This window comes from Danio rerio, chromosome 13 (assembly GCF_052040795.2).
Source record: "Danio rerio strain M-AB ecotype USA chromosome 13, GRCz13ab, whole genome shotgun sequence".
NCBI classification, from domain to species: domain Eukaryota; kingdom Metazoa; phylum Chordata; class Actinopteri; order Cypriniformes; family Danionidae; genus Danio; species Danio rerio.
The window spans coordinates 35,613,422-35,640,606 of NC_141033.1; the positions used below are offsets into that span (position 1 = coordinate 35,613,422).

General features: G+C 34.7%; 1 protein-coding gene across 1 annotated transcript; it reads right to left on the reverse strand.

Moving 5' to 3' along the window:
- Positions 1-318: 318 nt before the first annotated feature.
- On the reverse strand, positions 319-25,679 carry rbm25a (RNA binding motif protein 25a). Its single transcript, XM_087279549.1, has 18 exons — positions 25,502-25,679; positions 25,042-25,153; positions 24,458-24,507; positions 23,202-23,375; positions 21,239-21,296; positions 20,858-21,018; positions 20,589-20,777; positions 17,788-17,871; positions 12,810-13,057; positions 10,973-11,084; positions 10,602-10,691; positions 9,395-9,468; positions 8,511-8,661; positions 7,645-8,029; positions 5,996-6,303; positions 3,855-3,953; positions 3,727-3,774; positions 319-1,072 (listed from the first exon to the last, which is right to left on the reverse strand). Exons 2-18 carry the CDS (start codon positions 25,133-25,135, stop codon positions 980-982), a joined length of 2,418 nt encoding a protein of 805 aa, XP_087135675.1. The 5' UTR covers positions 25,136-25,153; positions 25,502-25,679; the 3' UTR covers positions 319-979.
- Positions 25,680-27,185: the final 1,506 nt, after the last annotated feature.

Consider the following 27,185-nt stretch of genomic DNA (forward strand, 5'->3'; position numbering starts at 1 on the left):
AATACTCTTAAAATTAAAATAAAAAAATATTACAAAAATATATTTGCATAAAAAACATGTTTTATCCCCAAAAAATTGTTTACAGTTTTAATTACCATGTGACAACTCAGTCACACATGGTCTCCCCAAATTATTGGCAAAAACAGATTCCGACTTGTTATGCTTTAACCAAGTCAGAGCGTATATACAAGGTTACTTATCTTCAGTGACTTCTGCAGTCAACCTGGCAGAGTGAAATCAATGCAACCTTCATCCTCATGATTCGATGTGAGAACTATAAAATAAAAAGCACATCAGAACAAGAAAAAAAAATACTGGTTCCTGTTTAGAAAATCAGATGATTTAATTTTTCAAAGTCAAATCAGTCACCATGGAAACAAACCTTCAAATGGGCTGGTATGTGCAAAATACACCACATTCAGAACCACTGCTGCAAAAACCCAGACAAACCTGCAGGAAATCATTCAGCCTGCTAACAGTGAGATGCGCAAACATAGTTAAAAAACATATTGGTTTTGATTGTAATTTCATGAGACATAAACCCAGCTGAACTTGCATGATTACTTAAAAGGGGAAAATGTAACCGATTGAACTTGGTTGTGCTAAAATTTAGAGACTAAAGAGAAATAAATAAAATAAACAACAAAGTCAAACGGTAATCGGCCAGCCAAACTAGACTCTCCATTTAATCTGGGCATGAAAGAAGCTTTCAACTTTTACACAGTTTTGGCAATGCAATCAGACCAACTGGCACATGCCTATAATACACACACACACGCGCGCACAGACACACACACGCACACGCACACACACATTCACACTAGTAGCTGTGCAGTTAATCCTCTGGAGTTTACAGGAAGTGTTGAAGTGCATCAGTCTGTGGTGTTCATCCACCGTACTGTAATTTAAAAGCTCTAAAAGCAGGAGAGAGTTGCAGACTTCACTTCATCCTCTCTCAGCTGCTCGTTTCCATCTCATGTTATTTCACCAGGCCGATCTTCTTGGCCTCTGTTTCATAGATGAGAAGTCTCCACATTTTGACTATAAACACTTCTGCTTCCTCATCCAGCACCTGTAGGAAACACAGCCCGATTAACCAAACAATAAAACTTGACAGTATCAAAACACTTAGAAAACAGGATGTTAGTATTAGGGCTGCACTATATTGGAGAAACCTGACATTGCGATATTCTGTTTTTCTTGTTTTTATTGCAATATACTTTGAAAGAATTTTTGGTCACAATTTATTTTAAGATTTAGTGCCCCCTTTTAGCAAACCATTTTGATTTTTGCTTTAAGAAACTCCTAATTTGCTCCTTATTAATAGTTATTAAGGTAGTTTAGGGTGACGCGTTGACGCAGAGACGCAGTGGGTAGCACGTTCGCCTCACAGCAAGAAGGTCGCTGGGTCGCTGGTTCGATCCTCGGCTCAGTTGGCGTTTCTGTGTGGAGTTTGCATGTTCTCCTTGTGTTCGCGTGGGTTTCCTCCAGGTACTCTGGTTTACCCCACAGTCCAAAGACATGCGGTACAGGTGAATTGGGTAGGCTAAATTGTCCGTAGTGTTTGAGTGTGTGTGTATGTCTAGATGTTTCCCAGACATGGGTTGCGGCTGGAAGGGCATCCGCTGCGTAAAAACTTGCTGGATAAGTTGGCGGTTCATTCCGCTGTGGCGACTAAGGGACTAAGCCGACAAGAAAATGAATGAAAGTAGTTTAGGCATTGGGCGGGATTAGGGATGTACAATATGATCATACAGAACATGTGCTTTAAACGCCACTAATAAGCAGCCAAAATCTCAACAACATGCATGCTAATAAGCAACTAGTTAATAGTGAGATTTGATCCCTAAAGTGTTACCGAATGTATTCATTTTGATTGACTGGGATAATTTTGTAGGGGAGTGAATCATGCATGACATGTAATAAGCAAACTACAAGCATAGATAAAAGCAACAAACAAAGATAAAAGTAGAACAAACAGTACATGCTTTACGAGTTTCTTTGTGATTCAAATGTTTTATTTTCTTCAATAATTTAACAGTTCAGGCAACGCAGTGGCGCAGTAGGTAGTGCTGTCGCCTCACAGCAAGAAGGTTGCTGGTTCGAGCCTCGGTTAGATCAGTTGGCATTTCTGTGTGGAGTTTGCATGTTCTCCCTGTGTTCTCCAAAGACATGCAGTATAGGTGAATTGGGTAGGCTAAAATTGTCCGTAGTGAATGAGTGTGTGTGAATGTTTCCCAGAGATGGGTTGCGGCTGTAAGGGTATCCGCTGCATAAAAACGTGCTGGGTAAGCTGGTGGATCATTCTGCTGTGGCAACTTCGGATTAATAAAGGGACTAAGCCGACAAGAAAATGAATGAATGAATGACTGAATTTAACAGTACAATCAGTTTACACATTTTATATCCTTTTAATACCCACTTTTTCCTCCCCTCCCAAACAGTGGCAGTTATAGTAATAATTAGATGTTGCTATCATAAATCCAGTAAATAACAAACTCAAATAAAAAACACACATACAGAAAATAATAATAAAAAAGTACAAATTAATAAATAAAGACAACGCAATAATAATAAAACATAAATAAATAAAATAAGATAATTACACTTCTACTGTGCGTTTCACCACATTGACCTTATTCATCCTCCAAAAATGCCAAATGATTTCCACATCTTCTCTGATAAACATCCAATTTATCAAGTAAACTATACCTCTTTTTTTCATATGCTGCCACCTTCCCTAATTCCGTAACCCATTCTTGAAATGATGGTAGACCTGCTGAATGCCATCCACTCATAATTATACACTATGGACAATTTAGCCTACCCAATTCACCTGTACCACAAGTCTTTGGACTGTGGGGGAAATCGGAGCACCACGCAAATGCAGAGAGAACATGCAAACTCCACACAGAAAATCCCAACTGACCCAGCCCCGGCTCAAACCAGCGACTTACTTGCTGTGAGGCGACAGCTCTACTTACTGTGCCACTGCATCGCCACATTATTATTAATATTATTATTATTATTAGTAGTAGTAGTAGTAGTATTGCATAATACATACTAAAATGTTTAAATTTATATAATAATAATAATAATAATAATAATAATAATAATAATAATAATAATAATAATAAATAGTTATTAATAGTTTGTTCTTATTACTATTGCTGTATTATTGCATATTACATACTGAAATGCTTCATTGTATTTATAATACGAATACTACTACTACTACTACTACTAATAATAATAATAATAAATAGTTATTAATAGTTTATTATTATTATTATTATTTTTATTATATTATTATTGTTATTATTATTGTATAATACATATGGAAATGCGTCATTTTATTTATAAATAATTAAATAATAATAATAATAATTAAATAATAATAATAATAATAATAATAATCACAATATTAATAATAATAATAATACTTATTTTTATTATATACAGAAAACAGGAATTCAGAAACAATATAATATAATATAATATAATATAATATAATATAATATAATATAATATAATATAATATAATATAATATAATTCCAAATTGTACTATATTATTAAATCAGCATCACTCCTAAAATAAAAGGGTAAATTATAATACAAATTCTAGATTATATAATACTGTCATGTTGTTCACCAGTTGCTGAAATCATTCATTAGGTGTGCGTGTGTTTTCAAATATCAAGACACTTTTAAAACGTTCTACTTACCATGGCAACATCATCCAGAATTCCCTCTGGCGTGCTGTGAGCCATGACCTGCAACAAGACAAAAACACACTAATACAGAAAACAGAAAACCGCTGATCACCAACTGAGGCAGACGCACAAACACACACCTTTGAACAGACAAAGTCCACTAGCGTAGCTTCCTCTTCTCCGATGTATTCAATGATTTTCTTATTGATCCAGGGGCGAATCCTCCTGTCCATCAGTGTCTGTGTGGACAAAAGAGTCATCAATTCATTTCTACAGAACATAAACATACTGTTCAATACCTAGACTAATTATACATAACAACATACATATGAGTGTTTTTTAGCTTTAATGTGATGCATTAAACATACAGCATTATACTGTATTCACACGGGCCTTACTTTGATTATATTCCAGTGATAAAACCTCAAACATGACTCAATGTTATGCATAACTTGTATAAAGTTAAAACATTACTGTCAAGAAGTGAATAGCCAGTAATAAACTAAAAGCTAATTACACATAATGACACAAATAAATACATACATAAGAAAACTGTGCTTAAAATGCTTCAGGTTCATCAAACCATGATTGTGTGTTTTGTAATTGATTAATGGTTAATGACTAATGATTAATGATTAATGACTTCTGTCACCATCAAAAAATAAGACACTTCTTCCTCAACTCTTTCACTTCAGACAGTTTACATCAAGCACAATAATACTGAGCAGAACCTGAAAATACTCCCCAGTTAGGTAACACTACTGTGTGATATCACTGCATTTGCTGCAGCCATGGTACGACAGCAAAGTTACTTTGTTACTACACTGGAACGAGAGTACAACCATATCAGCCTAGAAAAGAGCAACTTTTCATTTTCCGTCAGTCTTAGTCCATGATGTGATTACAGAAGCATCAAGCTTTAAATAGGAAAATTATTGAAACATTTCTTTTTACATTTTTTTGGTGCTAATGGTCTAATCCGATTCAATGATTTATGCTAAGCTAAGCTAAAAGTTCTTTCACCAGATCCAGGGATCTGCTGAATGGATTACAAAAGGGTTTTTTTCACAAACCATGTGTCTAAAAGCACAAGGAAAGCGTGATACGCCTCACTTTCTTCACTATTTCCAACACCTCCAGATGCTCCTGTGGCATCTGTCTTTGCTAGGCAACCATCAACCATTCTCCCAGAGGATGACAAACCAATGCTGAAGCTCTGATACAAGTTCTTTTTATGGAGAAAATTAAAAAGCATTGCAGAGTTTGGGTGCTCTGTGTTTGCCTGAGGTAATTAACCTACCGTTGTTACTAAAATATTTACAGTGCTCAGCATATTTGAGTACACCCCCCTACAAAGCTCTCATTTAAATTAAGATTTTCTATAGGATGCTTTATAATATTATATCTGTGCATATACATTAGTTTAGTCAGCACTGAAGCCAAATCTGAAGCTTATCTAACAGAATAACTTACAATAATGGTTCAAAAATAATTAGCCCAAATTTATATGTAAGGAGAAAAAAAATAAATAAATAAATAAAAACAGCACAAAAAAGAAACAAAAAATAAGTTACATTTTGTTGAAATGTGTAGTTTGTATTTTGTTTTTGCAATATTTTGCATGAATTTAAATGTATTATATTTTCATTTCTAAAGATGTTCTGTGACTAAAATATAATTTTAATAAATATATCTGTTTATTAAATCAGTTTTGTTTAAATGCACCAATATAGATTACTCATATTCACTGAGAAATAGATAAAATATTCATTTTCAAAATGGGGTGTACTCATATGCAGAGCACTGTATATTCCATACAAAGTATGAAGCTGTTTGGTTAGTTCTAGTCAAAAGACTTATAGTGTGCTCACAACATTCTGAAAAGTTGAGATGTCTTTAATTAGGTGTGCTTAGAAAACACGGGCATGTCTCCATTGGAAATGATGAACTTGCATGCACAAAAAGCACAATATGTTAACAGCCACTTACTCTTTGACTTGAAAAATGAGTCTATTTCCAAAAAAAAGTGGAGTGTTCCTTTAAAACATGGGTATTGAAATTTAAAGGCAGGTATTTTGCGTTTATTTTACATATGCTTAGAACACTCACTGAAGTGCAAAGACATGTAAAAACGAACCCAGCATTTTCATAAAAAGTGATATTGTACCTTTTCAAAGACTTCACTTTCAATACTTCATATTTTCATACTTCAATACTTTTGACAACATTAATAAATTCGTTTTTCACACAAAATCAGCTACCTAACAGCTTCTTCTCTCACCGTATCCACCATGTTCCAGTCCAGTGGATAATTAAACAGTTCTTGTTTGACTGTAGGAATCTTCTCAATCAGACTCTTGATGTGTTTTCGTTTCTCCTCTGTGTTTCCTCCAGGCCGTGAACCGGTGACCTCAGCTCCATCTAGACTGAGAGCTCCTCTCTCCTCCTCACTGTAATCCAGAGGCACCAGCTTCCTCTTCTTAGGTGCCGTCTCCACCTCCTCCTCCTCAAACTTATTAAACACACTGTCCACTGCTGCAAGAGCCTTTCGTCTTCCTGTCGGCGCCATCTTAGGACTTCCTGTAGCGCCTGAGTGACAAAGAGAAGCTTAAATGTAAATTATTTATACTAATTTCATTCAATTCTAAAATACATTTCATTTATGAGGTGGAAAAAGGGCTTTTGATGAATATTTATTTCATCTTTTAAAAATGTAGCCCAGACAAAAAGAATGCAGAAAAATTGGTCACACTTTATTTTTGGTCCGTTTGTTGAATTTAAGTTGCATTGCATCTACATGCCAACTAATTCCCATTAGATTATAAGTAAACTGTTAGGGTTGGGGTTAGTGTTAGTGTAAGTTGAAATGTACTTGTAAAGTTTCTTATAGTCAGTTCAATGTCTGTTGAAGGAGCAGTATCAACAGATATTAAGCAGACAGTCTACTAATACTCAAATGGACCATCAAAATAAAGTGTTACCAAAAATTCAACTGAATCAAAATTTAGAATTAAAAAAAAAAGAAATTTGGAGAAGTTGTTTTCATTGCGCAATACAAGTTAATATGTACATAAATGTTTGTAAAGCAAGTTTCTAATATTCACTAAGGCCTGTAAAACCAGGAATATTGTAAATATCAAGTATTTTAAAGAACAGTTTATTTGTCTTTTAGATTGATTCAAAAAATTAATTTGAAAACTCAAATGCTGCTTTGTTTTTTGTGGAAAACTTGATTATTAGATATTTTAAAATGCTAAAAATTTAAATCTGTAGTAAAATGCTAAATATTTCTCCACTTTTAATACATTTAATCAATCTTTGTCAAATAATTCATATTTAAATAAACCTTTTTCGTGTGACCCAATTTAGGGTCACACTTTATTTTAATAGTCCATTTGTTGAATTAAAGTTGCATTGCATCTATATGCAAACTAATTCTCATTAGATTACAAGTAGACTGTTAGGTTGGGGTTAGTGTTAGTGTAAATTGATGTGTACTTGTAAATTTTCATATAGTCAGTTCAATGTCTGTTGAAGGAGCAGTATCAACAGATATTAAGCAGACAGTACTAATACTCAAATGGACCATCAAAATAAAGCGTTACCAAATTTATATTTAATTATTATTACCAATTAGATTTAATTAATACTGCCCCAGCCCCAGGATTGAGGTACTTTAAGTTAAAAGAAAATCTACAACAACAAAAAAAATTAAGAGCTCACATCAAAGTATAAAATAATATAAAAAAAAAGAAAAAAAAAAAACACTGCTGAAGTAACTGCTAAAGTTTACTATCATGGATTTAAACAAGTTAGCGGTCAAACTCCACTTAAAGAAAAAAATTCTTCAAGAAACATCTCACAGAGTGCAAATCAGTCCTAATGCTTTTCCTTACAGAAACAGACAAAAATATTTTTCAAAACACAGACCTAGTTTGAGACTGAGGCCTATTTTAGGCCTGAGCTCTTCTGTGGGTGGGGCCTCATGAGTGGAGTTCTCATGCGGAGACGCAGTGCCATGTGGTGATTCGCTGCCGGGTGTGAGGGGCGTGGCATTTCCACTGGCTGAAGAGACTGAGGCCGCAGCAGTAACAGGTCTAAGTGTGGGTTTTAGACACGGCTTGACCTCTCGATCATCATCTTCCTTCTCCTCCTCCTCTTCCTCCTCCTCTCGGTCTGTGATGTTATTGTCTGAAGAAAACACTTCCTGCTCCACTTCTTTTCTCTGCTGCTCTTCACGTGAGAGCTGCAGCACCTCCTCCATCTGCTCCTGCTTTAGAGGAGCTTTCTGCCGTTTCTCAGCCTCCTCCTCAATCTTTCAGATTAAAAACACACACACACACACACACACACACACACACACACACACACACACACACACACACACACACACACACACACACACACACACACACACAGACAGACACAGATCTTTACAGTACTTTACAGTTCTGGCTGGAACAGCTGGGAAAAATGCATGTTAATTAACTGGAAGTCATCTCACTCTCACTCTACAAAACATTGGATCAACAAACTAATTCCAACTGCACTTCTCGGAAAATACGGTTCAGCGTCAGAGGATCACCAAGGACTTTTGGAAAAAAAATTGGGGACTTCTTCTTCTACCTTCCATTTCTTATGTGCATGCTTTAAGTTTTTTCTTTGTTTGCTTTTGATAGAGTAAAAAAAGTTGATGTTTGTACAATATGATTTGTTTAACATGTATTTGAAAATAAAAAACAGCTACAAACACAGAGACTGGGCTGGAGACATGAAACAGACACACACACTCATACCCTCTGAAGTTCAGCATCAGGGTCTGGGTGTCCTTCTGCAAGGAGTCTCTGTCTGATCTCCTCCAACTCATCTTTCTCTCTTTTTCGGTCTCTCTCATCTAATTCCATCTCTTTCTCTCGATCTCTCAGTCGCTTCTGCAGTGCGCTGCCCCTGAGAGAGACAAAGGAAGAGCAAGACAAGTTTGGCGTATTTGAACACAAGAATAGATCTTATAGTTGCTGCTTAAGAGGGAATGGAACATATAAAAGTTATTACTAGCTATGCTGCCATCTAAAGATGCAAGTTAGACTGACGTGCAAGCCTAGAACATCACATGAAACATTAACGGAAAAATGTTTATCAAAAAAAAAAAAAAAAAAAAAGCTATATATTCAGTTTCTGATAAACTGGCGCCAAATGTCAAAAAGAAAAACTAATTTGCTGCAGTAGGAGAAGCCACTGTAAACCTTTTTTCTGTTATAATAAATTACTTGTGACTAAATAGACAAAGACAAAAAGTAATGAATAAGTTGTGGCTTTTTTGAGGCACTAAAGACAGTTCTGGCATGTCTTACCAATGAACCTTGATGACAGACTTTAGCTAAGGGATTTTAAAATAGACCAAAACATCATTTCAGATGTTTTACACTGTAGTCGGTGCGCTGGTTTGTCCATTAATTCCATATGCATATTTTTCCTTATTGGATAAAATTATTATCATACTCAGTTGTGCGCATAAGAGCATTTTTAAATTGTATGCACATATTGATGTTTCCATTAAGCATTTATTTATTTAATAATGCAAAATACACATACAAATAGGTGAATAAAAACATGCATACTGTCTTTCAATTACCCTTACATGAAGAATAGCAGCATTATCATCATTTCTGTAGGTTTGTACCTGTAGTACTTGGGATCATCTCGGTCATCATCATAATCCTCCAGGAATTCTTTCAGGCGCTTGGCTTCTTTAGTCTGCAGAAAAACACAAATCTCGCATAACTTGGCACTAATGAGGTCTAAGCAATATCAAAAACATGCTTGAACTGATATTATGTGGCCATTAGGTTTCCAACAGTGTGTCATTTTAATAATATATTTCATCAAACTCCAGTTCATACATAGATAGATAATTATCCATTGTTAAAATTATTTTTTCAGATATTTTCAATTACATTTTTACATTATTAGTAAAAAAAATTTCTTAATATATGGCTGCATGAAGCCTACATACACTATCCTAAAGATTATTACTATAATAATTTTCAATGATTTTCACCATCTCTAGGGTTTAAAGAGAATTATCTGAAAAAAGAAAATATCCCGTGAGCGAAAGTTCTGTGGGCGCAAATGCCTTGCTGAAGCCAGAGGTGAGAGGAGAGGTCGGCTGATTGTAAGGCAGCAGTAACTCAAATAATCACTCGTTACAACTGAGGTGTGCAGAAGAGCATCTCTGAATGCAGAACATGTTGAACCTTGAGGTGGATGAGCAACAGCAGCAGAAGACCACACCAGGTGCCACTGCTGTCAGCTAAGAACAGGAAACTGAGGCTACAGTTTGCACAGGCTCACCAAGATTGGACAATAGAAGATTTGAAAAAATGTTGCCGGGTCTAATGAGTCTTAATTTCTGCTGCAGCATTCTTGTCATGTCATTATGGACCAAAATCTCTGAGGAATTTTCCAGTACATTGTTAAATTTATGCCACGAAGGATTAAGGCAGTTCTGAAGGCAAAAGGAAGTCCACTAGTAAGGTTCACTTAATAAAGTGGCCGGTGAGTGTGTTGACTAGCAGTCAAGATGATTTGTAGGACCCCAAGATGAGCCTTGTTATCTGAGAATAACATACCTTGCGGTGTAGGCAAACTTTATACTCTGCATTGTTGAATTTGTTCTTTCACATAATACTTTCAATACTTTGAAAAAAGAATTTGAATATCTTTTAATTGCTCAATACAAACTTTGATTATCTTTTATTTTTAACTAGACTATATATTGGAAAATTACAGCACAAATATAAAATAAACTAGATGAACCAAATGTTAACTATATCATAAGGTGCATCGATGCCACCTAATAGCCAATCATTTAATACCATTATTCTTACCATTTCTCTTTGCCTTTCGTCCTCTCTCTCCGTTTCTTTACTGTAATCCCTGGATTTCTTCCTCTCTCTGATCTCCCAGTTCTTCAGGCGCTGTGAAAGACAAATATCACTGTATCTCAGTGTGTTCAGTTTCAAGCACAGCTCTGTTTGTCCTGCATTTGAGAATAAAAGAGGTCAGATGATCTGGAAGCAGGACACTACAGAGCTCCAGAGACAGATGCAGTGCTCTGAAACGCCACATAACTATTCTCTTTTCACACGTTCATGAACCATAAATTCAGTTGCCCAATACCCATTAAGAGTGGACCCAACTTTTAATCTACAAAAAGCAATTTCTTTATAATATGCTCTTGTAAAAACAAAGATGAAACCTCCTGATAAGCCACTTCTTTTTCACGCAGCTTCCTCTCCAGCTTCCGTCGTTCATACGCCTCTTCTTCATCTTCCTCTCGCTCTCTTTTCTTCTCCTCTCGATTCTTCTCCCTTCGAAAGCACCAAGACACAACATTTATTCTGTACATTAGAAAGTAACAATTACACTACCTATAGAATTAAAATAGCACTTACAATGGCTATAGAAAGATTTCAGACCAACCTTTCCCATTACAAAAACTGGCTACTTAAGAAAAATCTAGTATACTGTACTTTTAAACATCTCACCAAACATGTTATTCTCTTTATTTCACTTTGGATAAGACAGTGCTGGATTAGACCCTACGCTATTTTTTTCTATCTTTTTACATTTATGTAAAAAAACTAAATTAAGTAAATCCTTTAACATTTTATGCTTTTTATTCTACTTTAGAGAAGACAGCGCTGGATTAGACCCTACTCTACAATAGGAACTAATTTACTTTTTTTGTAAAAAATAAAAAAAAAACATATAAAATGTTTTTTTACATAAATTCTTTAACATTTTTATACATTAAGCAATTTATTTCACTTAAATAGGACAGTGCTGGATTAGACCCTACTCACCAATAAGTACTAACTTACGTTACATTTATATGAAAAAAAACAAACAAACAAAAAAACACAAATCCTTTAACATTTTTATACATTTTATGCTGTTTATTTCACTTTAGGTAAGATGTTTGTGCTGGATTAGACCCTACTCTGAAGCAGGAACTAATCTACGTTCATGTAACAAAATGTGAAAGGATTAACATAATTTTGTTTATTCTCTTTATTTCACTTAAGATAAGACAGTGCTGGATTAGACCCTACTCTGAAGTAGGAACTTTTTTATGTTTATTTAAAAAAAAGTTTTTTTATGTAAATCCTTTAACATTTGTATAAATTTTAAGCTCTTTATTCATATAAGAAAAGACAGTGCTGGATTTACGTTTATGTAAAGAAAAAAATGTTTTACATAAATTTTTTTAACATTTGTATGTACTTTAAGCTCCTTATTTCACTTTAGATAATATAGTGCTGGTTTAAACCCTAACTTTATAATAAGACCTAGTTTATGTTTATGTTAAAAATAAAAAACATGAATTTTTTTTTTAAATCCTTTAAGATTTTTATACATTTTGAATTAAACTAAGACAGTACTCTGAAGTAGGAACTTACGTTTATGTAAAAAACTAAATTATGTAAATCCTTTAAAGTGAAATAAAGAGGGTAAAATGTTAAAGTAGACTCTGCTGCATTAGACCCTACTGTAAAGTAGGAACTAATTTATGTTTATAGAAAACAAAAAGTTTTAATGTAAATCCTTTAACTTTTTTTTTTTTTTACATTTTATGCTTTTTATTTCACTTAAGATGCACAGTGCTGGATTAGACACTATTATAACCAGGAACTAATTTAGTTTCTCCAAAAGGCTTTTCTAAAACTACAATCATTTCCTGTTTTTGAGGCATGAACACACCATAAAGCAGACACTTCTTCCAATAGTTTCAGGAACTGTTAAAAAGATCATCTGATGTGAAAAACCGTATTGTGAATAGAAATCTTTATTCAGATACAGAATTGATTTATTTATTCGTATAGAAATCTATGGCTGCCATCAACTGTCTGGCAACCAACATTCATCAGAATATCTTATTTGGTGTTCGAAAGATGGAAAAAAGCTCAGACATGTTTGGAAAAACTACAAAATTAGCAACTGATGACAGAATAGTACCTTCTTCATACTTTTGGATGAACTATCCCTTTAAATCTTGGTCAAATTTGTGGACATTGAAAAATCTTCATACACACCTTGATCTGCTTCTGTCTTTGCTACGATCACGGCTTCTCTCTTTCTCGCGCTCTTTCTCCTTTGTTCTTTCACGTTCACGGTCCCGCTCTCTTTCTCGCTCCTTCTCTCTCTCCTTCTGCCTCTCTCTCTCCCGCTCCTTCTCTCTCTCTCGGTCACGTCGCTCTTTCTCTCGCTCCCTCTCTTTGTCTCTTTCCCTCCTCTCTTTCTCAATCTGCTGCCGTTCTCTCTCCTTCTCCTCCTCTAGTTTCTGCAGGGTGCCGGTAGGGAAAGAGAGAGATTAGTTCACGTAAGTGTGAGAACACACACATACAGAAGAAAGGGCAAAGTTGCAGAATCTCCCTGGAAACAGAAAGAGCTTTGAAATAATGAAGCCAATGTGATGGAAATATCATGGTTTAACACTTACACTCAGTATTCCGTTCCCATACAAAGTTTCATCCTTCTACATATGATGTTAGAGGAGTCATGAACAAAACATTGCAGTACAAAATAAAGTCATTCTACAGGATTACGGATCATTTAAAACATCTGAAACATTTATAATAAAGAGAGTAATGATTTGACGTCAAATAAAGATGCCATACAACAGGGGTGCCCAAACATTTTGTTATGAAGGGCCAAAAACCAAATTTGATTAAGGACAGTGGGCTAAAGGTAAATATACCAAACTGCACTGTACAAAATGCAGGGTTCCACACAATTGTCCCAATACAAATTGATAAAGTTTACACATTTAAGTCAATTAAAAATAAAACAATTAAGTTGTCCCCCCCAAAAATACTTAAGAGTTGTGTTTAAGCTCATTTTACGCAAGTCAGAATTTGATGATGTTGATGAAAATGATGTGTACAGAGCAAGGACATTTTCACAGTATGTCTGATAATGTTTTTTCTTCTGGAGAAATTTGTATTATTTTGGTCAAAATAAAAGCAGTTATTAATTTTGTAAATAACATTTTAAGATCAAAATTATTGGCCCCTTTAAGCTTTATTTTTTTTCTTGGTAGTCTAGTAAATTAGTTTCACTAATATTAAAAACGTAATACACAGCAAAAGATTTATTTGGCTTCGTTTACACTGCAAAGATGTTATTGTCTATGCCTATTGGAAAAATGACCCTTTTAACCAATTAAACTACCTATCCAAGACGGCCCTTCTTATTTGTGCACAGAGAAATACGCACCTGTCAGTGAAACTGCCTTCCGGTACCAAACTGACTAGAAACATCACAGTATTTATGTTATATCAACCTGGCACATACATTCCCCCTGTGATTTTTTTCCCTCATAATTCAACATAGAATTGTAAACTAATGTTCATTACTTCCCTTTACATATTTATTTTTAAACCAAAGATCTGTAATAAACGGTACCATCCAAATACATTAACTTTGTCAAAATGAATGAAATCATAGAGATGGAGTCTCACCCAAGAGTCGTCTTCTGTTGTCCCTCGAGCCTCAGTTACCCAACAAATATACACAAATAAACACAAAAACAGACGCTGACCATTCAGAGATAGAGAGGCTATAGAAAAACTGCATGCTTCAAATAGATTTGGCAATAGAAAAGATGTTATCTGTCCAGCGCCTCTCTGCTCTGAATGGTGAACACGGAGAAATGAGAGGAAATGCAAGTAGAAACAGAAAGAGGAGCAGGATCAAAATACACACAAAACAAAGTGGAATTGTATTTACTTTTATTTTACTGCATTTTAAGTGACCCAAACTTAATGAACTTACCTCAGATTAAACACAATTAAGCCTAATTGAGACCGTTTATTTTATATTAAGATGGGCCATAGACCCTACTTTAAAGAAACACTACATTATTTTTGAAAAACATCTTACAAGCTCCTAGAATTTTCTAGGTCGATGCGGCTAGGAATTATACTTTCATTCCGGCAAAATAATTAAGAAACCTTGCAGCCGTACCATAGCTGCAGCAGGTGCAATGTTATAGGGTATTTGCACAGTTAGTGTTTTTTCCTCCACAGATAAACGACTGGTGATGGTTAATGTGACTTTCTTTTCAATTTTATTTTGTTCCTTTTACAGCAGCGATGTTGTAATGTATTTAAAATATAATTAGATATTTTTTTCTAATATATTCTAGATTAGTTGTTCCCACGTAAAACAAGATGAAAAGCTATTTACAAGCACACACTGTTAGGATCAGAAGGCGAGCAAAGACACTCTATTGAAAATACTAGAGCAAAATAAATTTTTAGATTTTAAAGACATGGCGTGGAGAAATTTAATTTAATGTAATACTTCTTGTGCATTCTGAAAACCACTTTATATCTTATATCAATCAGGCAGTGAAGATGATTGATTTTTAAAGAAAACCGACGTTAAACCTGGCAATTTTGTGACGGCATACAGTTCACTGGAAGTGCTTTAACATAATAACTGAAAATGAAAAGTCCTACTGCATATAACCTATTACACAGCACCTAAAAAATTAAACCCCAACACTAAGCCTTACACTTGCCCCACCAGTTAAAATCTGCGTAATCAATAACGTTTCTTGATTATTACACAAGAATAAGATTAGAGCTCCTAGCCTTATCGTCCTAGAAATGAGCAACTTTTAATTTTCTTTTAGTCTTAGTACATGATGCAAAGTCAAGCTTTAATTATGAAAATTATACACATTTTTAAGCAAGATGCTAATGGTCTAATTGGATTTAATAATTTATGCTAAGCTAATAGTGCTCCCACCAGACGCAAAGATCAGTGGAATGGGTTAAAAATGGAAAAACTCAACTGTAAAATGAGTGTTTCTTGAATGAATACTAAATAATTATTTATTTAAAAAAAAAGGTTAAAACTGAATCTAAAATGAGTCTAAAGCCCATTTCCATCCTCTTGCAGATCTTTTTTTTTTTTAGATATGTCTTAATTTTGCACATGTTAAATCTTACATGTAAAGTCCCTCTTTGCATGGCAATGGGGATGCAGGGCTTTGAGGAACTTATTTTTAAAGTGCCTCTATTATACAGTTAAAAATTTTGCCTTTCATGAAGTGTGTAATGTAATGTGTAATGAATATAAAAACGTAAAGTCTTAAAGATCAAAGTGCACAAAAATAGTCATTGGCTGCGTCCAAAATAGCATGCTTCTATACTATATATAGTATGCTAAAAACAGTATGCGAGCCGAGTAGTATATTTCGAGAAACAGTATGCCAGAAGTACCCAGATGTCCTATTACTTTCGACGAGATTCTGAAGTGCACTTCCAATGCACGCTACGCTATCCCATGATGCATCATTCATGAATGGGAGTGATGCAACTAGTGGGTAGGTCATGTGGTCATGGCAAAATTGCGGATGTAGTACTTCAGAGATTCATTTATACTGCTCACATTCATGCTGTTTAAAACCTACGTTTCTAATGGTCGTGTAGTAAATTCAAATGCAGTATCTACTGAGTAGTATGCGATTTCGGACGCAGCCATTGTCTCCTACATGAAAGAACTGATTCTAAACAAATCTTTTTTTTTTTATTCAGTAACAAATCTCATTAAATGATTGGCCATTGTGTTCAGAAACTGATTTTTACTATTCTTTAAACTTACTTCTGAGAAATGTCCTGCTCAAGTCATGCTTGAGATGGAAATTTTAGTGGGTCATTTGGAGTGATTCAACATCAGGCACAAAACATAACTGATGTGGTAAAATAACATTGTTACCGTCCTACAGTGTGTACAATTGCTAAAGATAAAACCAGAACTCTATAAAATAGCTTAACAGTGGCACTTCAGATAACGTATAATTTTACACATCTTTAAAAATTATTATTGACTTTTTAAATGATTCTGTTCGATTACAGAGTGAACTACTTTTTTTTTTTTTTTATTTGATGAATGCAAAGCTTTCATATCATGATATTAGATAATGTATTAGATGTATAATGTAATGTAACATAACTCAAAATAACACAAAAACAACAGAAAGAAACAGACAGAAACAGGGGAATGGAAGAAGAAAGAATTAAGATAATCTTACCTGAGAAATCTTCAGCTTAGTGCGTGCTGTGAAAGGGCGCCCCCTTCAGACTGCAGCGAAAAGTTCTGCAGTGGTTATTCAGTACTGCATTTCTCACCAATACCACGCATTTACACAGAGGACTCGCTAAAGTTCACTGAGCTCTGCCCACACAACACCTTCCAAAAATATGGTATATTGAGCAACTTCCGCTGAACAAACACACACATTAAAGATTGTGTTTAGTCTCTGGAGGTCTTTATATCAAAGCGTTACATTCCAGCAGGTCATTTTAACAGTGTATCAATCTCAGTGAAGCGCAGACCAGAGCCAGTTGCGCTTTAGCAGATCCTTCAGAAGGGGGCGCCCAAAATTTGAAGAATAGAAAAGGAGGCTCATACTTACATCCTCTATTGCAGCCAATATTTTTCCAAAGCTCTGAGATTCATCTTGCTTTAGTCACCATATGACCTCTACCGTAATGGTGGGGTTTAATGAACAGATTAGCTTTAGAGGGAGGTTTACAGTTCGTTCATGCACTTGTGTGTGTGTGTGTGTGTGTGTGTGTGTGTGTGTGTGTGTGTGTGTGTGTGTGTGTGTGTGTGTGTGTGTGTGTGTGTTAAATATAGCCTGAACTGCTCCTGCCCATCTGCTGCCATTGTTTCTCTGAGTGGGAACAATTTTAGACTTTTTTTTCTATAACCAATCTTCTAGAAAACAGCCTCCACTTTTTATATGTCTATATTTTATTTGTGTATAAATGCTGCTAGATGAAAAAGAGGCATTAATCAAATAAAACAAGTCATTGATGTGAAAAGTAGTGTAAAATGGGCAGGATATGACAGTGTCTCAACAGATTTATTTGTGCAGATTTACTCTATTCAGCTTGAGTTATAATAACGGGAGTTTAGAGCACTCAAGATGTGGCTGTCTTTAGTCCACAGGCTACGTTTTTTATGGTGGGACAAAAAAGAAGAAAAGTGCGTTACCTTGTGTGTGTCTCTGAATTTGCTAATCTCTCTGGAAATCAGGTCTCGCTTGTCGTCCTCCAGCTCCATGGCATTGATATCATCCTGGAGAAAACATCATAGCAAAACAGATCAGACCAGGGGTTTTTCAAATTCAAGATGCAATGGACCTAAAAAAAAACGATAAATTTCATGCCAATGAGCTCATCCTAAAAGCTAAAAGTAATTTATCGTAACTTGCCCAAATTTACACTGTGGTAAATTAACATTATTAAAGAGTCTACTGCCGTTAGTTAGTGCTGATGTACAGTGCTCAGTTAAATTAAGTACTCCCCATTTTTCATTCATTCATTCATTCATTCATTTTCTTGTCGGCTTAGTCCCTTTATTAATCTAGGATCGCCACAGCAGAATGACCCGCCAACTTATCCAGCAAGTTTTTACGCAGCGGATGCCCTTCCAGGTGCAACTCATCTCTGGGAAACATCCACACACAATTTAGCCAACCCAATTCACCTGTACTGCATGGCTTTGGACTGTGGGGGAAACCGGAGCACCCAGAGGAAACCCACGCGAAGGCAGGGAGAACATGCAAACTCCACACAGAAGCGCCAACTGAGCCGAGGTTCGAACCAGCGACCCAGCGACCTTCTTGCTGTGAGGCGACAGCACTACCTACTGCCTCGTCCTACACTCCCCATTTTGAAGGTGAATATTTTGATTCATTTCTCAATGAATATAGGCAATGTATTTTGGTGCATTTAAACAAAACAGATTTATTAAACAGATATATTTATTAAAATAATATTTTAGACACCAAACATAATTCAAAATTGAAAAATAATACAATTCAATTCAAGCAAAATAATGAAAAATAAATTACAACCTACAAAATTTCAACATTTGTTTTTACTTTTTTACTTTTTTTTTTTTTGCTTCTATTGGTTTTTCCTCTTTTTTTAAATTTGCATTTAATATTTTTTCTATGACATATAGATTTGGGTGTACTAGTTTTTGGACCGTTATCGTAAGTTATTTTGTTGGATAAGCTGCAGATTTGGCTTGAGAACTGACTAATCTAATGTATATGCATTAACATAAAATTCTATAGCTTCCTATTAAAATTATGAATTTAAAAGACAGATTTGTGAGGGGTGTACTTATATATGTGAAGCACTGTATAATAATATAGTGCTTGTAGTGACCCAAGTTTGATTCCAGACTCAAGGTCATTTGCCGATCACGTTTCCTCTCTCTGCTCCCCATAATTTCCTGTTCATCCTCTACTGTCCTGTCACATCAAAAGTATTAAAACCCTTAAAATATAACTTTAGTCTCCAATATTACTAGAAAATGCAACTATATATTCCTTGCATTATTGTATTTATTAATTTACACATTGATTTATTTATATGTATCAAAACTCTTCCATTTTTAATATAATTTAAATGTATTAGGATTTATACTCCTTTTCTTCACTTTATTGTTTTTTTATTGTTTTGTTTGTATTTTACATTATTTTGGAATTATTTTTAGACTTTTTGTTGTTTTCTCTAAAAAATAAAAAAAAATCATAAACTCTCTCCTGCATGGGGTCCCTGGAACCACAGTTTGAAACCCCCTGAAGTAGATAATCTGATATGTAACCTGCACAACAAGATTTTGCAAAGTATGTTGCGATCCTTCTATGTTGGTATTGGAAGATCATTTTTGTTTGAAAATGTCATTTGTACCTTTTCCTTACCCCTAAACCCAACCATAACTGTAAATTATTCCCTAATCTGTGGGGAATAATAGTTGGATACCAATAATGTAGAAGTGCATAAACCTAACCGTAAGCTTAAACTTAACATAAATAGTAAACGTATTGCTTAATTCTGATTAGCTGACTGGAATATTGTTCCAGCATCAACATAGATGTTAATCCAGGAACATGTCTTACTTGGTGAAATCAGGTTGGGGTAACCCAACCTAAATGTACCTTAAATGTACCTTAAAAGAAATAGCTTAACCAAAGATTTAAACAAAATTCTGTCACCGTACATAATGTTCGGGACATTTTATTCCTTGGAATACACAAGAAATATTTAGCAATACACCACTTGATTTTCTGCATCCATTTAAAATAAATGGACACTAGAGCTTTTAGGCCTAAAACAATACATCATCATAAACAACACAAACAAAAACAATAGCACAAACACAGGAAACAATGCAATACATCATTATAATATTGTACATTACATTATATTGTTCATTCATTCATTTTCTTTACAGCTCAGCCCTTTATTAATCTGGGGTCGCCACAGCGGAATAAACTGGCAACTTATCCAGCATATGTTTTACGCAGCGGATGCACTTCCAGCTGCAACCCATCACTGGGAAACATTCATACACACTCATTCACACTCATACACTACAGGCAATTTAGCTTACACAATTCTGTACCACATGTGTTTAGACTTGTGGAGGAAACCGAAAGAAACCCACGCCAATACAGGGAGAACATGCAAACTCCACACAAAAACGGCAACTGACCCAGCCAAGGCTCGAACCAGCAAACTTCTTGCTTGCGTGAACGTGTTACCCACTGCGCCACCATCCAGCCTATATTATATTATATTATATTATATTATATTATATTATATTATATTATATTATATTATATTATATTATATTAACTTTTGATAAATCAAGCCAGTCATCTGGGTTTGGAAAAATACACCCAGGTAAATAAAATGTCAATTTCTGTAAAATGAGCCATGATGTCAGTTACAACATTATGACTGAACAGCCAGATGCAATGAAGACAGTTAAAATACCTCCTTCTTCTCTTTGCGCTTTTTGCGCTGATGGGCTTCACCGTCCTGTGAGGAGGCTGAGAGCTCGCTGGAGTACTCCCGAATAAGACTGTCTATGGCCCCCTTTACCATCTGATCACGCCGCTTCATCTCCTCGTCCAGAACCTCTTCCTCTTCCTCATCTTTAGCCTCTTCTCCAGTCTGAGGAGTCTGAATATGAGATATGTGTTAGCATTATCTGTATGTGGCCACTGTGTATTGCATTTTAGCAGTCCTGGAGACCCTCTCACCCCATTTCGTCTCCTCTGACTGGCCTTCCAGGTTTCCAGCTGAGCTTTGGTCTTTGCATCCACCTTCACAAGTAACTTCTTATCACCCAGTTGCAGCTCATGAAGCAGTCGGAGAGCTCTCAGCGTGGACTCAGGCTCTTTGTACTCACAGAAACCAAACGCTACACAAGTAAACAGTTAATAAGTTCAAACCAGTGAGACAGACAGAGATGATAATGATGTTATTTTCTTTTTAGAGTAATATTCCTGCTCATTCTTTTCTAGAAGAGGAACAAAAGGCAGAAGATATAGCATACAGGAAAACTATGTCTTAGCTAGAGCTCACCAGTAAGATACATGTACACGCATTGCACTGAAAGTTATTATGGTCTTACTTTATACCTTGCAGTTTTCCAGAAGCTCCTTGGACTCTTTTCCAACTGAGGACCAAGCCACATTTCTACACAAGAGAAGAAAGGAGATACTGTGATAAGCTAACTTTGAAAACATCATGAACTAAATGCTACATTAGCACCAGGTCAAGTAATGTATGTTTCAGTCAACTTGAATGGTAGCTTGCTCAAAATATATACATATACACTCACAGGCCACTTTATTAGGTACACCTAACTAGTACAGGGTTGGACCCGCTTTTTCCTTCAGAACTGCCTTAATGCTTCGTGACAGATTCAACAAGGTACTGAAAATATTCCTTCGAGATTTTGGTCCATATTCATCTGATAGCATCATGCAGTTGTGCAGGTTTTTTGGCTGCACATCCATAATGCAAATCTGCCATTCCACCACATCCCAAAGGTGCTCTATTGGATTGAGATCTGGTGACTGTGGAGGTCATTTGAGTGCAGTGAATTCATTGTAATGTTTAAGAAACGCTTCTACACCTCGTTTAGATTTTTGTAACTCTTTATTTGGGGGTCTGCCAGCCAATTCACTTAAGATTTTACAATATTTTCAAAACTCAGCCGCACGTGTGTTAACTCACACATCATCTCACACACACACACACACACACACACACACATTACCCCTGTACCCCAACAGTTACACTAGTTGTCTATTAAGTCACGCATCGATTTTAAAACCTTGATGTTAACTTGTAAAGTTGTTCACGGTTCTGCTCCTGATTATATATGTGATCTTATTTCTACCTCCTCGTCCTCTCGTAATCTACAATCTGCTTCGGGGCTCACCTTGTTTCAGTCTCGTTGCAAACTTAGCACCATGGGAGGTAGGACATTCTCCTACCAAGCAGCTAAATTGTGGAATACTTTTTGTGTATTTCATGCTCCACTGTGTTTTGATGCTCTTGTTAGTGCTTTGAGTCTGAGAAAAGTGCAGTATAAATAAAATCTATTATTATTATTATTATTATTTACGACACGGCACGTTATCCTGCTGGAAGTAGCAATCAGAAGATACACTGTGGTCATAAAAAGATGGACATGGTCAGCAACAATACTCAGGTAGGCTGTGGCATTGACACAATGCTCAATTGGTACTAATGGGCCAAAGGTGTGGCAAACAATATCCTCCACACCATTACACCAGCCCTACCAGCCTGAATTGTTGATACAAGGCAGGATGGATCCATGCTTTCATGTTGAAATACAAATGTCACAGCAGAAATCGAGATTTATCAAATTAGCCAACGTTTTTCCAATCTTTTATTGTCCAATTTTAGTGAGCCTGTGCGAATTGTAGCCTCAGTTTCCTGTTCTTAGCTGACAGAGGATTGAGTTGCTGCCATGTGATTGGCTGATTAGAAAGTTGCGTTAATGTGCAGTTGGACAGGTGTACCTAACAAAGTGGCCGGTGAGTGTTTCCTGTATTTTACTCACCGTCATGTCATTCCAAACCCATAAGACTTTCATTTATCTTCTAAACACAAAGTTGTATTTGATCAACATCTCCAAGACAGATCTAATAGGATAAACAGAAGCTCATCCATATTGCTTGACACTCCTCTTACATTAATAAAGCAAAGGAAAGCATCAGCTTGCCATGTCTGATGTGGTTTATATGATCAGTCTTTGTTTATGACTAAAAGCATGACCTAAATCTGTTCATCACAAGTTATTCTGTTCTGATCATCACATTTTTGAGGATTACTTATCTGACATCTCTTATGAACTTTTGGGTGAATGGATGATTTTCAGTAAAATCTCTCAGGTTTCAAATTTCTGATAAATGAATGAAGCTCTTATGCGTGTGGAAGAGAATGAGGGAGAATAAATGATGGCAGATCCTTCTGTTCTAAAAGAGCCACACTTCTGTTATTGAAAAAGGAGGAAAAAAGCTTTTATAATTGCATATAGCCAAAGATAGTAAAAGAAAGCACACTTACTGCCAACAACTGTCGCACCAACATGTCAGATGCCTTTTCTGAGATGTTCCCCACAAAAACTGTGGTGGTTGGCCCTGTGCTGGAACTTGTACCATCCTCTGAGTCCTTGTTTCGGGTGGCATTGGTGTCTCTATTCAGCTTCTGAACCACTGGCACTGCTGTTTGTACTAAAACCTTTAGCATAGTTTAGAAACAAAGAGAAAACAATTGCACAGTTAATAATAAATACAACCAGAAAGAACATGCATATGAGTCTGTAAAGTTCACCTGACAGACATTACACATATTGGCACATGATGATAGGTTTAATTTCCAAAACAAATATTTGAATAACATTATTGATCCTGGAAAACCAAAACTAAGGTGATGAGATCGTATGAAAATTTTATAATTTAGTGGTCAAAATATACATTTAAATTTGAATTAAGAACGGGACAGTCCTAGACAGGACATTTTAAAATAGCTGTGGATCCAATATGCTTTTATTATAATTAATTATCATGCTGCAAGTCACATTGATTCTACTGTACTGTTTTAGTACAATTATTACAAAATATAAAAAAACATGCTTTGGAAAAATAGTAATTAGCACCCATTTCAAATAGCAAAAGAACAGTAGAATTCTACAATTATTACTATGCAGAACCACATTTCTCAAATAAAATAGCAATGACATAAAATTAATTTAAGACTTTTCTATTCATTTTTGTTCTGTAATTCAACTGTATTTTAATAAATGACTACATTAATATTACTTTAGGCTCGTGCTTTTGAAAGTGAATCATAACTTTCCTTAATTAGATAAAAGATTTTTTACGCTCAATTGGAGCACAAGATATGTGGTCTCTGCACACTTAAATTGTTCCAAGTATAATTTTTAAATTGGTAATCAATATTATTAGTAGTAGTAGAAGTAACACTCATGTGGTAACAAGTATATTATCCATGTAGTAAAGATTTGAACATTTAAAATTGTGAGCAAAACAATCAAATACATACTCGGGACCAGTTACAGTTTACATACAAACAGAATTAATACAATATAGCATGAATGATTAGTATGTGACAACCTTGAAACCGGTAACTGCTGCTGTGTTGGTCCTGCTTTTTGCAGTGTATTTGTGTGCAGTTTTGATGTGCTATTTAACAGTGATATTTTCGGGAACTGCCCCAGCTGTAGAACTTGACACTAAAAACTATCCCTTAAAAAACTGGTCACCTAATAAAACAAACATTTCAGCATTCTCTTTACTTACTGCTGGAGGAGGAGTCATCATTCCCACAGGCACTTGAATTATTGGACTTGCTAAGCCAAAAGAAAAAAAAAGAACAAAGATTACATATCTATAGAACACATAGTATAAACTAGGGCTGAACAATATATAGTTTGAGCATTAATATCGCAATGTGTGTAAATGCAATAATCACATCACAGGATTAGATTATTTATTGACGATTAAAAGATAAAGATATTATTAATTTTTTTTTACTATAACTACAATGATGACCATATAATTTTTCATTTAATTGTTCAATTTCTGCACTTGAATACTGTTAAACTTCCCAGAAAAACACCATACAGCAGTTTATTGCACTTTTTTGTGCTCCGTTTAAATAATTTATGCAGATGCATAGAAAATGACTTGATTATCCCAGTCAATCTAAATTAAAGGAATCTTTCCAAATAGAGCTACCATTTGGTCAAAGTTTATTAATATCGCAATATATATTGCAGCAAAGCAAAATATGGAAATGTTAAATTTTTCCAATATCGTACAGCCCTAGTATAAACTAGATCAATTCGTTTCAATGCAAATCTCTCACGTTTTCAATGACATACCTGTAGGAACAGTTGTAGGGAAGCCAGCAAATTGTGAAGGGGAAATGCCGGGGGGCAACTGGGCAATCTGGTTCAGATGAGGAGGGAATGACATCTCTGCTAATCCACTGACCTGTCAAATAGATTAATCAGAGTTTGTCCATATTAAGTCATCATAGATTATACATGCAGTAAACAGATGACCTCAGCAGATTGCATTTTCTATTCCAAACAGCCTGTTAAATAACTTCTGCATGTTTTAATCTCTGTTGTGCATCACATTAAAACTGTCTTCAGACTCAAGAGACTGTTATGAATAAACCCAAAATTACACACACAGTAGCAGCAGACATATTTTCAAATAGTATAACAAATACACAATATTCCTACACTCCATCATATTATACTTGAGCTTAGGGGCAAGCTAAAAATGTAAATGTTTGCTGTGTCTTACCATTTGTGTTTAATGTTATAGACTTACCAAATGCTGTTTTAACGTTTCAACGACGCTGCAAAATACGAGACCTCCTTTCCGTCACAAGAATATAGTTATATCGGCACGTTTAGTGAAATGTGTAATATTTCTGCCTGATTTGCTCATGCGTTCTTCTGATAATAAGGAGCATCCATAGAAAACCTAAAGAAATATCGATAACGCCAAGAATGACAATTTAGCATGATCCTTGTTACGGATAGGCGGGGCTTAGTGACCTGGTATAGTGGGAAAAAAATGATAATTCCCTTGTTTTATGAATTTATTGAAAGATTTTGTTTATTTATTTACTTAACTGGTCATTAAATGTTGTCGTTTTAACTGTCAAATTATGTCTATAAATATTTAGAAGTACCGCGTGTCAATTTGTTGTCATGTGGTACCTGATACTTTTCTCAGCGCAGGTCAGGGGGAACCAATCATATTCATTTATTATTTCTGAATAACGCCACGGCATTTTTTCGAGAAGGATGAGGATGGATGTTCATTTGTTTGTCGGACCATATTACTTAAATCATTGTTTGTAAGTATTTAATGCGTTTTAAATTATTAATGTGATCAATAAAACTAAAAACATAGAGATTTAAATGCAACTGAATTAGGTATTGTGCTTTTATGAGCCATTAAGCGCCCCTAGAGGAGGATATCTTTTGTACATAGGAGAAGAAATTATAAACATTCCGCCTAATGACAACAATATCCCGGAACTGCTTTGAAATGCAGCACATCACATTAGTGCTACAGTGCCACCAAACGTCAAGCTGACTTTGCTTTATGCAGAAACAGCACATTTAGAGGCGCTACTTATATACAAAAAAATGCATTACATTATAGTTAGGCAGCCTCACATAAACATAAACAGTTACATTACACTAAGTTCAAAATGAGGCAACTCTGGCATATTATGTACATGATATAATACTTAAGTACAGAGACGCGTCTAAAACGAACGCCAGATGGAGCCAAAACCCAAAGTATAATGACTGCATTCAATAACCTCATTTTTTATTACAAATCAGTGACTACATGTTCAATGTTCACACTAAAGCGTTACTTTGTAATAAATAAATAAAATAATAATAAATTACAAATAAATAAATATTTGAATTAGCAAAAAATAAAATAAATAACAAACTTAAGATTATTTTTAAAATAGCATAAAAGAAACAAACATACAATTAAATAATAACAATTTAATTATAACCTAGTATTATAAAATATTAAACACTAAAGCATTATTTATAATTAAATAAATAAATAAACCTTATTCTTTATTACAAATCAGTGACTACATGGTAAATGTTCACACTAAAGCGTTACTTTGTAATAAATAAATAAATAAATAAATAAAAATAAATTAGAAATCAATAAATACTTTAATGAGTAATATAAAAATAATGTAAAATTAATAAAACAAATTGAGACTATTTTTAAATAGCATAAAATAAACAAACATACAAATAAAAAATACTATTTAATTATAACCAAATATTTGTAAATATTAAACATTAAAGCATTACTTTGTAATATATAAATAATAATTAAAATAATAACAATAATAATAATAATGATGATGATAAGAAATTACAGATAAATAAATACTTTAATGAGGAAAATGAAAAATAAAGTAAAAAAAATAATCTAAAATAATGTTAAGATTATTTTAAAAAGC

What these genes read in the sequence shown, in the direction of transcription:
- rbm25a (XM_087279549.1), bottom strand. Translation starts at nt 25,135, where the DNA reads ATGTCATTCCCTCCTCATCTGAACCAGATTGCCCAGTTGCCCCCCGGC. An exon ending in AAGAAGTGGCTTATCAGGAG is followed by an intron (nt 10,692 to 10,972) that starts GTTTCATCTTTG and finishes TGTCTTTCACAG; the next exon opens with CGCCTGAAGAACTGGGAGAT. An exon ending in ACGAAAGGCAAAGAGAAATG is followed by an intron (nt 9,469 to 10,601) that starts GTAAGAATAATG and finishes GTTTTTCTGCAG; the next exon opens with ACTAAAGAAGCCAAGCGCCT.